The 15,976-nt window shown below is 55.2% G+C and overlaps 6 protein-coding genes across 6 annotated transcripts; 2 read left to right on the forward strand and 4 right to left on the reverse strand.

Moving 5' to 3' along the window:
- Window positions 1–1,615: 1,615 nt before the first annotated feature.
- Window positions 1,616–3,146, reverse strand: DICSQDRAFT_133045 (uncharacterized protein). Its single transcript, XM_007362000.1, has 4 exons — window positions 3,114–3,146; window positions 2,772–3,059; window positions 2,303–2,701; window positions 1,616–2,243 (listed from the first exon to the last, which is right to left on the reverse strand). The coding sequence occupies exons 2-4, from the start codon at window positions 3,012–3,014 to the stop codon at window positions 1,671–1,673; spliced, it is 1,215 nt and encodes a 404-aa protein (XP_007362062.1). The 5' UTR covers window positions 3,015–3,059; window positions 3,114–3,146; the 3' UTR covers window positions 1,616–1,670.
- A 212-nt stretch (window positions 3,147–3,358) lies between these two features.
- DICSQDRAFT_133046 (uncharacterized protein) lies at window positions 3,359–5,217 on the reverse strand. Its single transcript, XM_007362001.1, has 3 exons — window positions 4,507–5,217; window positions 4,374–4,445; window positions 3,359–4,315 (listed from the first exon to the last, which is right to left on the reverse strand). The coding sequence occupies exons 1-3, from the start codon at window positions 5,136–5,138 to the stop codon at window positions 3,430–3,432; spliced, it is 1,590 nt and encodes a 529-aa protein (XP_007362063.1). The 5' UTR covers window positions 5,139–5,217; the 3' UTR covers window positions 3,359–3,429.
- A 389-nt stretch (window positions 5,218–5,606) lies between these two features.
- On the reverse strand, window positions 5,607–6,502 carry DICSQDRAFT_99249 (OsmC-domain-containing protein; the record flags this gene model as incomplete). The annotated part of the gene is made up of 3 exons (XM_007362002.1): window positions 5,607–5,907; window positions 5,965–6,312; window positions 6,371–6,502. The coding sequence occupies 3 exons, from the start codon at window positions 6,500–6,502 to the stop codon at window positions 5,848–5,850; spliced, it is 540 nt and encodes a 179-aa protein (XP_007362064.1). The 3' UTR covers window positions 5,607–5,847.
- A 473-nt stretch (window positions 6,503–6,975) lies between these two features.
- DICSQDRAFT_144084 (OsmC-like protein) lies at window positions 6,976–7,569 on the reverse strand (the record flags this gene model as incomplete). The annotated part of the gene is made up of 3 exons (XM_007362003.1): window positions 6,976–7,035; window positions 7,127–7,311; window positions 7,386–7,569. The coding sequence occupies 3 exons, from the start codon at window positions 7,567–7,569 to the stop codon at window positions 6,976–6,978; spliced, it is 429 nt and encodes a 142-aa protein (XP_007362065.1).
- A 741-nt stretch (window positions 7,570–8,310) lies between these two features.
- Window positions 8,311–9,159, forward strand: DICSQDRAFT_124610 (uncharacterized protein; the record flags this gene model as incomplete). The annotated part of the gene is made up of 2 exons (XM_007362004.1): window positions 8,311–8,313; window positions 8,371–9,159. The coding sequence occupies 2 exons, from the start codon at window positions 8,311–8,313 to the stop codon at window positions 9,157–9,159; spliced, it is 792 nt and encodes a 263-aa protein (XP_007362066.1).
- An 856-nt stretch (window positions 9,160–10,015) lies between these two features.
- Window positions 10,016–10,448, forward strand: DICSQDRAFT_51153 (uncharacterized protein; the record flags this gene model as incomplete). Its single annotated transcript, XM_007362005.1, has 3 exons — window positions 10,016–10,042; window positions 10,111–10,305; window positions 10,362–10,448. 3 exons carry the CDS (start codon window positions 10,016–10,018, stop codon window positions 10,446–10,448), a joined length of 309 nt encoding a protein of 102 aa, XP_007362067.1.
- Window positions 10,449–15,976: the final 5,528 nt, after the last annotated feature.

A 15,976-nucleotide genomic window follows, 5' to 3' on the forward strand; every position in this document is an offset into this window, starting at 1 on the left:
TATCGTCCGCCTCCTGAAATGAGCGTACGCGAACGCTATCAGGAGTACAAAGGCAATTGTGAGAACTACCTATGTGGCAGCCTTGAGGTTATCCAAGTCTGATGACCGTACTCGAAGTACCGGGCATCTTTCCGGGCGAGTTTCTGTTGCGAGTGTTCGAGGACTGGTGGTATGGGTAGGCGAGCTATTCCTTGGTGGGCGTTATGGAGGGAATCTGGGTATAAGCATCATTGCGGAAGCCGTGAATATTGTAAGGTGTATACAACGTAGCGTGCGCGGTGCCGCAATGCAAAGTCCATACGAGCGAAGGAGAGTCATATCGGGGTATGTTCTGGTGCATAGCCCGGAGGAATGCGGGGATCTGGACAAGATATTGTTTACAAGGTAGTATTCGTGACAATTAAGATGAATGGGAAGTAAAGATGGATCGGACGCACTGACAGCCGCACTCGTTGCGCGCTGAGAAGTCTTCCTTCACACAATCGAAGTTTTGTCGGAAATTCCTTTCATTGTGCGGGCCTAACTCTGGGAGAAAACAAACCCGAATGTTAACGTAAAATCACCCTGCACCTTCGAATATCTCACTGACCTCACGGTTGGCGTGCAGCTGATTCCACAAGGCTACGACGAATTTGAGGCCGCCTTTGCACATATGGAGCATCAAACTTGGTGACGCGGTTCGTAGGCGGGGGGCGGATCAAAGGGAGTCGGGGAAAGCGGATTGCTGAGGGCAGGGAGACTGCTATGAAGATGAAGATGCTAATGACTATAAATGGGCGCTGGCATTGGCGTCATAAGTATATTCGTGTCTGCTACTGTAGTCAGTGGCCCAGTGTGAGCCTAATGCGATGGAATTCATCAGTACGTCGATGCCACGGGAGCCTTCGGTCCAGAATGTACACTTACCAACCGTACGCCTGAAGAAGGGCGGCGAACACGCTGCCTTGTACATCGACAGATGGCAACGAGGACAGACAACGCGACGAATCCTGCGATTACCCCAAGTGCGATCTGGAGGACGGGGGCTGGACCGTGACTATTGTCGCTGCAGTCAACACATTGCCGGACCAATATGAATGGCATCGCCGCTAGGGGCTCCTGGAGTACAGGATCGAAAGTCAAGTGGCCTGAACGTCGAGAGTACTGGAACGAGGAAAATTTCAGAGATCAGGGCTGTTGGGAGTCCGTGTACCGCTCATTGGCGTCACTGCACGTTGTCGATGAGGGAGCCGTGGCCTCTTCTCAAACCTAATGTGCCCATGCGTAGAAGCGCGATACTTTAAGTCCTACCGAGGCACATATTTCAGAACCCGGTGTACATGACGTAGGGAGTATTTGGGGAACGTGGTGTAGTGAGAAAGGGTATGGCGCTTGCGATACTGAGGCAGTACTGCAGCGCTAACACTATGAATAGTGCTGCCGTCATGAGGTGAGTATCACAAGACCCTCCTTCGAACCAACACAAACCTTCTACTGAGATTTGATCCGTTACGAACGCCGGTTGAACTGGATGCACGTCGAAGTGCGGGATGACAGAGCGCACCGCGTGAAGCGCCGAAGCATACAACTATAGCAGGGTCATATCACAGCATGAAGTACAGCAAGGAACGAGGTACATACAACCGCCTTGAAAAGAACAAGCAAGACAAGACACGAGGACGTCGTCGAGGTCAGGCAGCCACTTTAGACTTGTCCTTCTTCGACTTGCCCTTTTTCTCCTTTTTCTCCTTGCTCTTCTTCTCCTTCCCTTCTCCACTGTTCTCCGACGAAGCCGTCAGTGCTGGTGGATCGACATCAATATTCTCTGCAGCGTCCTCCTCCTCGCCCTTCTTCGACTTTTTCTTCTTCTTCTTATCCTTCTTGCTCTTCTCATCCGCCGCAACCGCAGGGTCAGCATCCACCTCCTCCCGCTTCCGTTTCTTCGACTTATCAACCTCCGCGCTCCCCACACCATTCACCTCCACTTTCTCCGCACTCTCCTCTACGGCCGCTGCGTCCTTCGACTTCTTCTCCTTCTTGCTCTTCTTCGACTTTTTCTCCTCTCCATCCGCCGATGTTGACGACGACGCTACTAGCTCAGCGGATGCGCTGTCCTTCTTCGCCTTCTTGTCCTTCTTCTCTTTCTTGTCTTTCTTGTCTGGCTTTTCCGACGACTCGTCGGTATCAACCTTCGCAGGTGATGAAGGAGCTGGCTCGTCAACGGCTTTTGCCTTCTTCTTTTTCGGTCCCTCGCCGTTTTGCATCTGCAAGGAGTTCAGTTCATCTCACCGCCACTGCCGCCCATCTGACAGACACGCCGTACCTCTGCAGCGACCTCGTCCCCACCCACTGACTTCCGCTTCTTCTCCTTCTTCTCCTTCCCGTTCTCCTCCTTGTCCTTCTCCGCCAGCTTTAGGTCATTCCCGCTCGCCTCCTTCCCGTTCGCCTTCGCCTTCGCCGCGGGTACCGGCGACTCGTCCCCAGCAGCGACAGCTGTCACGGGCGACATCCGCACCGGGGTGCCCAGAGGAGTGCCGTTAGCGCCAGATGCCTCGTAGCCGTAGCGGGCGCCGCCCCAGCCTCCGCCGCCCTGTCTTCCCCAGGACTGCTGCTGATACTTACCACCGCCCGCGTTGTTGTAATCGTTGTGGTTGTTGTTGGGACGGCCGCCGTTGTTCTGGCCCTGGCCACGCGGACCGCTGCCGTTCTGCTGCTGCCCGGTCTAGAGGGTCGAGAGGGGGGCAGGCGTGAGGACGAGTGGGACAGGGCATGGGAGCAAGGATAGCACGTACTTTGTGGCCCTTGTACAGGCTCTTTTGGTACTTTTCCGCCTCACTGATGCAGGATGTATGGCCCTTGAATTCTGCGGGGCTATTGAAGGTCGCGAAGCAGTCGATGCAGGTCACTGCAGCATGGCACATCTGGTAGTGCTTATCCAGCTTTGGTTTCTTCACAGTATCGCCACAAGCTGTAAGCGATGAAATGGAAGAAGCGTAAGAGGTTGGCAAGTCAGATCGCGTCCTGAGAGCGATCATTGCATCGCGGGAAACGGGCGAAGAACGGTCGGCTCACCATCGCACCTGAGCGGGAGGGTCAGTATAGTTGGATACGGAGACTTAATTCACAATACTCACTGAAACGAGACCATATTGACGTGTGTAGGCCAGGAGGGAGGAAGTAGAGGACAAGACGAGGAGTGCGAGCTGCAGCAATAGTCCCGCGAGTCCGACCCACCAATCGAAGTGTTTCCCGGGCAAATTTCTGGCACGTGACGCAAAGCGCGCGTTGCGGCAACGCCGCACTAGGCTCGCCGGAATGTTGGAGGCCATCGCTGAACATTCCGAATGCGATCAATGAGGGCGGAGGAAGGCTTATGGATGTGCTCGACGCGAGTTTAGAGGATTGTATATATAGTTACAGAATAGCATCATACGCCCGCGAACCAGTAATTCACTTGGCCGCGCCCGACTTGAGTTTCTCCTGCACAAGCTGCTGGAACTCCTCCCGCAATATCGCCTCCCTCCGCTCCCGCTCCTCCTGCTGCAGCTTCAAGATTCCTCTCTTTTCCTCCGCGCTGATGACCTGGTTCTCCTTGCGCATACGGACGGCGTTCATGCGCCTGTGCCGGCTGCCACTCATGACGTACCCCACGCTCTCGAACATCGCGATCTCGTCCGACGACAGCCCAATCTCGCCACGCCGCGGGATGCGCACGTCCGTGCCGTCCTTGAGGAACGCCGCCATCGCGCTACCCTCTCCGCGCAGGAGCGCGCCTCCGTACTGGCGCTCGTCGACCTTGTTGCGCGACGAGGTCTTCGCCGCATTCAGAGGCTGCGGGCCCACTTCTTCGTCCGAGTCCTCGTCGCCTTGTGCGGGCTGCTTGCCCTTCGCAGACGCAGACGCGGGAACAGCGGGCGGGGCCATAGAGCCGCTCGGCGGCGGTTGAGACGACACCACGCCTGTGACCGGCTTTTCGACCCACTCGTCCTCGTCCGGGGTAGACGGCGGGCGCTGCTCGGGACTCTTTGTACGGGTCGCGCTGCGATGGCTCGCGCTCCGTCGAGCACTCCTGCTGCGCGTCTTCTCCCGGTGACGCCTGTGCTCACGGTCGCTGTCTTCGTCGTCGCTGTGCCGGTGGGACCGAGACCTGTGCCTGTGGTGCTCACGGTCACGGTCCTTCTCGCGGTCCTTCTTCTCCTTCCGTGCCTTCTTGCGCTCCTTGCGCTCGCGACGGCGGCGCTCCTCTTCTGAAGAGTCCGAGTCTGTGTCGGAGTCCGAGTAATCGCGCCGACGCTTGTGGGACTTTTTGTGATGTTTCGAGTCGCGGGTTGGAGATCTATGCCATCGCCAAGTCAGCAGAATGATCGACCTCGGGATAGCAAAGAATGACATACTCAACGCGTGTGGGTGCCTTTGGCGACGGAGGCCACACAGTGACTATGCTGGCCTCTCTCTGCTGTCTTCGACTGGACACAGGTTATCTCAGAATGGTACGACAAAGTGGAAAGCCAAAAGGACAGAACACACCTCTCCAAGAAGTCCGCTCCGCCTCCAAAGCCCCCGTACTGTGGCTTCCTCCCCCCACGATTCGGATACATGTTCTCCTGCTGCCTCCACGGCGCCCTCTCGGCCCCATTCTCCCCCTCCTTGGGGGCATCCCGTCCATCCTCCCGCGCGCGCACAGGCGACGACCTCCGGTAGTCCCCATATTCCGGACTAGCCCTCCTCGTCCTCCCCGAGTCCCGCTCCCTCTCCCTCCGCTCCTCCCTCTCCTTGTCCCGCTCCCTATCCACGCTCCTCTCCTTACTGCGCCTCGGCCCTCGACCATCGTCCCAGTCGTCTCTCCTCCCGCCACCGGCCCTGTCCCCCTCGTTGAAGTAGTCGTCTGCACGGGCGCGGTCGCGGTCGTGCCGCCTGCCCCGATCTCTGTCTCTGTCTCCGTAGGCGATCCTCCGCTCGTCTCTGTCCCTATCTCTAACTACATCCCGCTTCCTATCGGTCCTGTCCTTCCCAGACTCGTCCCTATCCCGCCTCGACTCTACACTGCGTGAGCGACGCCTAGACGACCGTGGGGGAGGCGAAGGCGACCGGCCGCGTTTGCCTAGATCGGGCGGGTCCTGGGGTACGAGGCCCAGGCGTGAGGGATGTACCATCGCCATTTTGTATGGATTTTGAGGTGTCGAGGAGAAGGTGAGGAGCAAGGAAGAAGTATGGGTGTGGTGTTCAAGAGAAGGGGCACTGGTGCTGGCTTGAAGCGAGTGGCTTCGAGGCCAAGGGAGCGTGGGAACCATCCCGCTTCCGGCAGAAACGGCGCTTGACAACCTCTGTACTGCACACAATATTGTCTTGCGTCCACTGATTGCTCAAACTTCTCTCCTCATCGTCCAAAACTCAATGATGCTTCAAGAGATCATGTACTAGGCGCAATACCGAGATATCCTCCTGCTCTCCAGCGAAGTGGCAAAGACGGGTTGATATGGATACATTTGTGCTACTGCTTCAGTACACGAGAACTGCGACGTATATGTACGTGAAGGGCATTCAAGTGCCCTATGTCACCACCGTATCCTCTCACGATATTTCAACTATGCTACAGGTTAATGGTTATTGGCGCGATGCAATGGTGCGATTCCGTGTGTGCTCGGAGTTAGTGGTAGGGGAAGGTAAGGTTGGTGGAGAGAAACGTCGTCATAGGCTGTCCGGTCTGGACCTAAGCAGAGACTCGATCGAACTACATAAGAATGGGAACTCAGAGGAAACGCAAGGGAGCGTGCATGTTGTACAGGTGTCGTTAGCATCGTGATATGTCGTATGTGGAGAGCAGGTGGGGTTATGAAGTGGTGTGTAAGGTATGTGGCACGTTGGCACTCAGGCCTTGGTGACCGTGACCTCCGCGCCGTGCTCCAGAGCGCGGCTATATGGGCAGAACTAATGCATGCATCAGCTTCTCGTCCAACGTGAGGACGAAGAGCACCGTAAACCCACCTCATGCGCCTCAGCGATGATAGCGTCGTCCGGGCATCCTTCGACCGTGATCTCCGCACGGAGCCCAAACCCGTCGATATCGGGCTCCAAAGGGTGGCCCAGGAACACATTGGCGGTGACTTTCGCGCTCTCGGCGAGGTCCTTCTTGTTCGCGCGCGCAGCGGCGAGCTGCAACGCGCCGAGGAAGCACGACGCGTAGCCCATCGCGAACAGTTGCTCGGGGTTCTGCCCGTCGCCTTTGCCCCCCGCGGTCTTTGGCATGTCCATCTTGAGGTCGAGGGGCGCGTCGCCGAACGACTTCACGAAGCCGTGGCGACCGGGTCCTTCCGCCGTAGCCTTGGAGAAGTACTATAGTGCCAAGGGCGGTCAGGATCGTCATCTGTGGGGTGGTGCAGAGGTGACTCACCACATGATCCTTCAAGCTCAAAATACTGCGCTTCTGAATACCGCCCGCATTGATATTACGAGCGTAGCGCACACCGGAACCGGTGAGGATGCGCTCAGTGAGGGGGCGGAGAATAGCCTGAGTGGGGCGCATGATGAAGGTACGGTTCCGATTAGAGTGCCTGAAGGTGTGATTGGTGTACAGGCGTGTAGTGCAGGTTAGGCTAATAGCGCGTGTAAACGTAAGTCGAAGAGCAAAGCGGATCGTGAGCGAGAGTCGTATGTGAAGAGTTTGAGACGAAATGGGACAGTGCTGTTTGTGTTGGACTCCAATGCTTCTCGAAACCTATATGTACTTCGAACGACCTCGCCATCCCCAGCAGGTACTCCAACGCCCAGCGCGCAAATTGATGTCGGTGCCACAGCGTCTGTCCAGGAAACATACTTCATACCATTTCATGGTGAGGTCATACCATTACGTCGCTCATGACCTGATGCTCCGCACATCCTCGACTTACTATCTTTCTGCTGAACGAACATCCTCTATTTCTTGGCCATACGGGAGTTGCCGACCCCTCGAGATATGCCGAGCCCGTTCTATCGTTATACACCGCTGGGCCGGCTCTACTATGCTTTAGTGACTTTCACGACTGCGCCGTGGGCTAGGGCGCGGCTGTAGGGGCAAGTCTGGGATGGTCGCAGTAAGCCTCCACCCCATGTCCCACCGGACATTACTTGTGACCGGCGCCGCAGGCCGCCTTGAAGTAGCACGACTCACTTTGTGGGCCGCCTGGATGAGCTCGTCGTCCTGCACGCCCTCGACCTGTATGTCCACCTCCAACCCAAAACCGTCCATGTCCTCTGGTTGGCCGATATGCACCTGGGTATGGACGACGGCATTCCGCGCCATATCGACCTTGCCGGTCTGCCCGGCGACCATCTGCATCGCGCTGAGAAAGCAGGCTTCGGAGGCGGTTACGTCATTCGTGGGCCTGCACCATTTGGCACCAGGGTGGACAGACGGCGCATATACGCACCGGCATATCCCATGGCCAATAGCTGCTCCGGGTTTTGGCCATCCCCCTTTCCGCCAAGAGACCGAGGCATGGCGAGGCGGAGCTGTACCCCGTTATCGTCGTCCGACTTGACTTCGCCGTTGCGCCCTTGTCCGCGAGCGGTGGCGTGGGCGGTGTACTGCTCGAGTCGGCCAATGCACGACATGTTCATAGGCATTGACTATGCGTACCTTGTGGTCAATGAGAACCATCAAGGAGCGAGACTGCGTTGTCGTCGCACGAGCCGGGCCCCGCAATACTGCGCGAGCGGCCTGTTGCACAGCGGAGCGAGTGAAAGAGATGGACATGTCGGGAGAGTACGTTACTGTGGTCGGTGGCAAGCGGGGAAGGTTCTGAACACCACGCCCTCCTCCTTTCTCAACGTTATTCAGCGGTGTTCGTGCCTGACGTATGCGCGACTGTCATCGTCATCGCCAGTCGACCTGCGCTGCATCGCGCACGGCGCGCCTTCTCCTGCCTCTTATGGTGCTAGCGTTGCCTCATCTGGACTGACCCGGATTAGTCCTATGATTGTGGTCCGAGACGCTCGCGACGCTGCGTCTCCATCCTTCTTCGCAGGAGTGAACTTACAGCCCTTGTCAGAAACCTCATTGACTATCCAATACTCAATGGCACAGACCAGCAAGTGTAGCGGAAGTTATGCTTTGTCTCTCTGCCACCATGTGTCGCTACAAAGCGTCCTCGCTTAGTCCCGCTTGACCCAACCTGTTCTCAGCTTTGGCTTCATTCAATGCGGCCAATTCACCAGGGATGAGACATATTGTGCCCCAAAACCCACATAAAAGCGCATAGGACGGTGCGACAGTCCTCAGGTACACCAGTCCACCACCGGTGGCTCCCAAAGTTCCGTCGCGGTCGACTCCAGCAGCGAGAGCTAACCACAAGCATGGTACGCTTTCCCCTTGATATCCACCCTACCCACCCAAGAGCTGATGCTTTGCTACAGAACCGCAGGTACATCGCGTCGCTCGAGCCACACCTCGGCGACTACCTCATCGTCTGGGACTCCGCGTGCGGCTCCGACTGTCGCGAAGACAACTTCCCGGCGCCTCACCTCGGCGACGGCACCATCTCCATCAACTACGCGAAGCCCAGCGCTTGGGTGAAGGAGCAGGAGCCCCCCGTGCCGTCCGCGCGGCCTTTGCTCTACACGCCGCCCAAGGAGAACGCGGTCATCACCGTGCGAGATCCCTACCTCGGGCTCAGCCACGGCAGGACGTCCACGACGGTCAAGCCGGCCGCGTTCTCCGTCCGCCGCCGGTCGCTGCCGCTGTCGGACACGAGCTCGGGATGGTCTGGCGATAGCGACACGCTCGTCGAGTATGCACTTAAGGCCACGTCGCGCGATAACCACTGGCCGAACGGGTCGTGCTTCTGGCGATTTGACTGGAAGAGACGTGCCCCAACCCTCGGCTACCGTACGGAAGGAATGGACATGACGACGGAGGAAGGGCACGCGCTGTCGTTCACGGACGCCGTCGACGACCATGGGTTCCCGTTTGCTATCATTGAGCTTCGTGGGACGGAGGATGTGGGCTGCATCGTCGTGCTGGCCAAGAAGCAGACCTCGACGCACGCACGGAAGTATCTCTCACTCACCGAGAAGATGAGGTTAGGGATGCACGATGTGCGATGCCGTGGGAAGGGCGACTTCGAAGACAACCTGCGCGAGTCACTTAGGAGGGCCTCCAAGGAGTACGTTCCAAGGAAGCCGTTTGGACCCGTTTCGGTATGATGTGTTTACAAGATTGCGAACCTTGTCTCCTTGCGTCGATCTCATTGTCTTTGTATCGGCCTGTTGTACTCAATCCTCCCATGTATGTACAATGGTCGTTATATCAACTCGTTCTAATTCAAGGCAATCCGGAGCCGAAACGTTGCATCCCAGCTACCTTGGCGCCATGTTTGCACAAACGCCTAGTCTAAGCCAAAGCCAAGTTGTTGGCTAGAAGTGTATCGGCACATGAGCATGGCAAAGAGCGACGTTAGCGGATAGCGGCGTCTGGGAACAAGTACTGCTTCTCTGTGGCTTAGACAAGATCGCCGACTCCAGAGACCAAAAGCTCCGACAGAAGGAAGGCCGAGTTGACAAGACGCAGAACGCTTGGAGTTTCCTCGCCGCAAGAATGATGGCTGAGGACCTTATGTATCACCTCTAGAGCTTGAGAGCAGAGTGCGAAGACTCAACATCACCGTTGGGCGTCTGCTAGCCTCTATGGATAATCATGCCAGTGAGACGCCCTAAGGAAGTCCAGACGGCATCCACCTGTCCTTGTACATAGCCATTCGTTCACGGTGCCAGTACGTGCTTCCGAGCTTGCCACCTCGCGCTCGTCCACCTCTATAAGTAATGCAGATACCTGTAATAGTTGGGTGCGCCTTCCTTCTTCCTCTGATCTCAGAGCCCCCGAAACCCCTTCGTTCTGACCTTTATGCAGGCACACAAGCATTCCATTGCCCGACCGGTTCCTTACACAGGCCAGGCGGCATGTGTTATAACCAAGTCTATCCATGAAACGGGCGCGGTGGTGTTATCCGGCCCTCGTCGCCATCTCCGTGGTCGGAGAGGGGGCCTGAAGGACATGCCCGAAATGCCACTCGATAATATTCTCTTCGAGGTGAGCTCTGGAGTCGATTGGTTACATCGCAATCATGAATCGGTTGTACCCCGCTCTTTGCCTGTTAGATATTCGTATCGCTCCGTCCCGGAGATCTGTTGAACCTCTCCCGGGCGACAAGGGCGTTCAGGGCACTCCTCATGAGCCGGCAGTCAGCACCCTTCTGGAGAGAGGCAAGGAAGCAATTCGAGGACCTCCCGGACCCTCCTTCGTATCTCAGCGAGCCTGCGTATGCAAACCTTCTCTTTTCCGCACACTGCCACGTAAGCATCATATGATTGTGATTCCGCAGCCGTCTCACCCATCGCCTACGTTGCAGAACTGTGGCAAGTCCAAAACCCAGGCCGTATATTGGCTATTCTCCGTTCGATATTGCGATCCATGCCAGAAAGCTATGCGAGTCTGATACGCGGTGGCTCATCCGTTGGGCGCTAATCCGCATGCTATGCTCTTAGGTTCATTGGCGGAAACGAGGTGGGGGCATTGCTGATGGAAGCTTTCCAAAGCGCGTCCGAGCTTTTTGTGAATTCCAGATACGAGAACGCCGTTTCCTTTTGCATCTACGTCTCGATGGAACCTTGACATAACTTTATACAGCCCTGGCCGCTTCTCCGGGCGGAGGTATCACAAGCCCGAGATCGATGCTTTGAAACAGAATTGGGCAAACCTCCGGGATGACGAGAAGAGAGCCAGGTTCAAGGACGATAAGGCAGCGTTCGTCACGGAGAGTCGGAAAGTGCGTTACACCCATCTGCTGTCTTGCACGCCTAATGTTGATAGAACGCGTCCCAGTACTGTGAGCTCCTCTCAGCGTGGCAGGTGTCTTGCAAGGTTAAGAGGTCTGAGGAGGTATATAAGCTGAAGAAGGAGCGTTTGGAAGCGTGATTCGGTGCGACCTCTGCGACATACGACGTTCTGACGGTCATCACTAGTATCGAAGTCAGACTGCGCCAGGAAGGCTTTGGCGAGGTGTTGAATGATATGCAATACTCGAATCTCGCGGGCCTCAAGAGGATGAGCTCCGTGAACAGACCGTCCAAACTTACTGAGAAAGGCATGTATGCACGATCAACGCGTATGAACATATGAACTGACTCAGTGAGTCAGGATGGAACCTCATCCGCACGTCTATCGTCCAGTACATGACGCCATTTCGCAACAAATATCTCAGAGAGCAAGCTGAGATAATAGAGACCCCAACGAGGGAAGCAACCCCTGTTGTAGATCCTTTTGAGATCATGCCCAAGACACGACTAGAACACCTCGAGAGCTCTTTAGATGTCTATCATCGCGCGAACTCTCCACGTACTTCTTCATCGGACTGCCAGCCAGGGTTCTTCGAACTGGCGACACTACCAGTGATGCAGGCAGCCCTCCTTCAGGACACGTCGAGCGACGTCGTACAAGAGTTTCAAACCTCGCCTGTCGATCTCTCCAGTCTCATAATCTCATGGACGGATCACCACACGAACGTCTTCACTGAGCTCGCACTTCTGGGTCTAGATGAATCCTCTGCTTCCCTAGAGCTGAACGCTCTCCTCGATCTCGCACTCGTCTCCTTTGCCTGCAAGCGCTGTCATCGACGGCAACTACGCTGGCCAAATCTCCTTGCCCATCGATGCTTCTGTGACAAGTCAAGAGAACGCGCGAAATCCATCTATGAGCTTTTAGCCTCGCGCCAAATTCAATCTGTTCTAGACGCACCTTATCGGGGAGAGGAACTTGGGATGTTCGACGACCATGTCGCCGTTACACATGCAATCATCTCCCTTGGCGGATTAACGCCGGACACTGCGACACACAAGGACGTAGAAGAAGCGGGCATTAGGTTTGTCTGCTGGCTTTGCACGACGCAAAGCATTGGAAAGCACCAATTTTTCGACTGGTAGAATGCGGTACGTGAGATTCTGTACATTAATTTTCGCGCTACCAGCCGCAAGTGTTCAAATGTTCATCGCCGACCTTTACTTGTTAGATTCTACATACCATCATCGACCACCCAACAGAGGTCTTGGACATCCCTTCCTACTGGGAGCGTCTCTCGCCTGACAACGCGATCGAAGCGAAGGCACTTGAATCCGCACTGACACAGCACAACAGCGCCATCACCACGCTTTTTCAAAGCCCGTCGAACGTGTTTGGGTGCGAGTGGTGCCGCTGGCATGGTTCTATCGCCGACCTCGATATTCATCTGTTATCTGTGTGAGTTCCCCCCCCGCGTTGTCCCCGTGCATTGCATACCCGCATGCTGACTGTTTGCACTATGCTGGTGGCGTGGCGCGGTATACAGGCATAGAATATTGATTCCTGCCAGTGAGTTTGGGGAGATGTACCTGCATGAGGACTCGATGCCTTGTGGCGCGCCTTCGGTTTGGACGGGATTGGATTTGTCCACGCGGCCGTCGTGCTAGGAGACACAGACTGATGTATCGACACCATGGACCCCTTGACCCTTCGAATGGGGTTCATGTGTTGTTCGTCTCGTATATCTCCCTGTACAGTATCGATCGAGCTTGCGCTGCAACCTCGAAGCAAAAAGTAGTACCTATATGCTATGAGATGGATCTCGTGAGATTCCCCAACATTGGATCCTACATGTCCGGGGGAAGATGAGGTGAGCCCCATCGTTTGCGCTCCCTTCCGGTCTTCCCCATTCTGATTGGCATGATATCCGTTATGATCTCGTACAGGAAGTTTTCGGCTAGACGTCAGCCTGTATGCAAGAACGGCAATAAGCGACGTCAGTATGCGGTATCTGAGGAGACTGCCCAGCTTACTTCGGTACCAAGTTTCCGCGCGCTCGGGCCCTTCGGGCTTAGCTGTTGTCACGGGACAACAGCGTGAACGCACTTCTGAACCCCGATGAGGGTCTCTGCAAGTGAAGAACCATGGAGCGCCTCCTCCGTGGGATTGTGGGAGTCTCGAGATCAAGCTGAGTGAGACTAACAGCTAATGGGACAGCATTGATACTGATAGTTGTACATAGAAATAATCACACAATGACGGCGTAAGTGCTTGAACAGGTATGACATAGTCGCTCCCTTCACCGGTCTTGCATCCTTCGTATAGAGAACCTACAATCGGTGGTTAGGTCAGAAGTAAGACTGGAGCGTTTCGTCGAATAGACAACAAACCATCGGCGAAGCTGGTCAACGCTCAAAGCAAGCTCCTTCCTGAGCCGTCTGACTTCACCTTCACTTGGATAGGGATCATGTTGATAAGAACTCTCCAGATACCTCACATCAATGTCGGTCAGTCGCACAGTGCTTTCAGTCTTATAGACCGCCGGTATCACGAATAGACTTGCTCCAGGGTCCTCGATTCTGTCAACGTCAAAGAGCTGCTGCGTGTCGTGGTGAGGAATCTGGTCGCAGTCGGGGCTGACCATACCAGTGACAAGGCCAGGCATGGTGCTTGCACTGATTGCCTCGAGCCAACAGCCGGTGACGGTCTACGTTGGTGGTTAGCAAGTATGCCAAACGTTGATAGGTTGAAGATGTCCGCACCTGGTGCGTTCTCAGTTCACGAGTTGATCCATAGCCCCTACCGCACCCTGGAGTGCAGAACACTAGCGTCCCACGCTCATGCTCAGCTAGGTGTTCCTGGAGCTTAGGCCGGGTCTTGAACTCGCGCGGGCAGAATTCGCATTTGGGATGATATCGCTTCACAGTTTCATCTCCACATGATGGACCGTCGGTTGCCTGTAATTCGAAGAATTGCTGCATGAAAGACAACATGTCGAATTCCTCTGTCGAAACAGTGTCGGTGGTTACGCTGGTGTGGTTGTCCGCGTTGATCGCGGTCGGCTGGGCAGCGAGAAACTTGCACGAGACCTGCGATCCACTTCAGTATCGAGGATTGTAGAGAGACATTGTGAATTGGGTTACGAGCGAACCTGGTGCTTCTGTAGTCCCGCGGTGGTCGTGTACCCTTTCCTGCACGGCGGGGCACACCAATACTGTACTTGACCCTTCATGTGGGCCTGCACATGCCTCTCCAGGTCTCCTCGAAGATCAAATTTCCGGGAACATTGTTCGCAGACCAGCAGTGAATGATTGGTGCGGGATACGATGGTATGGGGTTGGACGACGTCGGTGCTCAGGGGGGTTGGGACCCCGGCGGGAGACTGTTGGCGTGGAAGATGGACTGTACCTATCAGGATAGGACCACCTTCTGGGCAAAGATAGGGATTGGCGTCTTGCTCTAGATCTGAAGCCATGTATACATTAGCAACAACGGGGAAGACGGAGGTGGAAGAGAACAGAATATCACAGAGTGCTTCAACCTGCTTTATATTGGGGAATAAGCGAAGATGTATTACGGAAGAAAAACATACGCTTTTTGGCGATGAATAACGTAGCCGAGACGAGCGGGAAGTGTGAGCAGTGCCACTACCGCTTTGTGACACTTCTTCAGTACTAAGCTGGGAAGACGCACAGACCAGCTCTGACGACTCGAGGATGAGCGTTACATTTACTTTCAATCATATCGTACTACATGGTGTATCGAGATCTTCTGTCCATTGGTGACTCTTACATCTTTGCTTGCATGATGTTCCCCTATTTGCGGACGATTGAGGACATCGGACATTAGTCTCGCTACCATGGCGTCCGACTCGTCATGATGTGCTCAACTCACCTATTCATGCCCACATACCGCTGACTAGTGGGATTTCAATCGATGCCATGGGTTGCCTGAATAGAGCTTCAGCTAACAGCTTGTGAGAAATGAGAGACTTGAGAATGCCTGGTGTCTGTTTCGCGGGTTCTGTACTGTCCAGCGCATTGGGCAAAATTTGCACTTGTACTTCAGCGCTACTTTGGTGGGAGCGCCCGAGCCGCAAACTTTGGCCTTCTCGTCCTTGATATGGAGTTTTTCGTGTCTCTCCAGGTGGGATCGATCATACATAATTCGCGTGCATCTCTTGCACACATGTCGGTTTTTGCCAGTGACAACGTCCACCGAGCCTTCCGGCGACGCAGTTTGAGCAAGGGGTTCGACCTCACGAGCATCGCCGGAAGCGGATGGAGACGCGTCATGCGCAGGAAGAGGACTCCCCGGAGGGTCACCAAGATCGGCGGTTTGCGAAATTGTTCGAGAAAAGTTTTCGATTGGGCCGGGTGGAGAACCTGCAGGAACGCGCATCTCGTCAGAGGTATTCTCAATGTTCACAAGAGGACGAGACATGAGCTTAGCTCTTTTATAGTGATCTTTGGTGCTGAGTGTCACAGGGCCATAATACTTAATCTTAGAGTCCATGATGCTTTGAGCTTTGAATTCGAGGGCGCTTGAGACCACCAACAAAAGTGAGGCACATCATCTCGGACGAAGGGGGTCAAAAAGGTACTCAGTAGGGTGCTGGACACCACTGGCAGTAGCAGTATAGGGGGAAATTGAGAGCGGGGTAAGTCTTGGGGCAGGTAATAAGCCATCGATTCTATATAGCGACCAGGCAGACTCGGACGGAAGGGCTTTGTTCAGGGGGTCGACGAAAGGAACAGAATGCCAATGACTGAATATATGGAAGTTCAATGAGTTGAGAGCTATGACAAGCCATTTGTTCGTGACCCACCACAAGGCACTCAATCATCCATTCATTCGCAACTCACCAATAAAGAACTAGGGTGAAGGAGAACGGATGGAACGGCGTTTGGTCCGAGTGCAAACGCATGCCATACATAGGTCGCTATAGCGAGCTTTAAACTCGAAGTCAAAGGGTCAAGATGTGGCTAGATGAAGGCGCAGGTATCCGTCGGGAGGCGGGGCGGCAATAGCATCGAACCGGGGCGCGGGACGTGTGGCGCTGGTCCCGCTCGCTCGCTTGACGCTGAACATCCAACAAACGCACTCTGAAGGCCACGTCAGGTCGTCTTGAAAGGTATGTCAATCATTGAAGCGAAGACGGTCGTGATGTACTTGTGGACTGCATTTAGT

Source organism: Dichomitus squalens (genome assembly GCF_000275845.1).
Source record: "Dichomitus squalens LYAD-421 SS1 unplaced genomic scaffold DICSQscaffold_3, whole genome shotgun sequence".
In the NCBI taxonomy this organism is placed as follows: domain Eukaryota; kingdom Fungi; phylum Basidiomycota; class Agaricomycetes; order Polyporales; family Polyporaceae; genus Dichomitus; species Dichomitus squalens.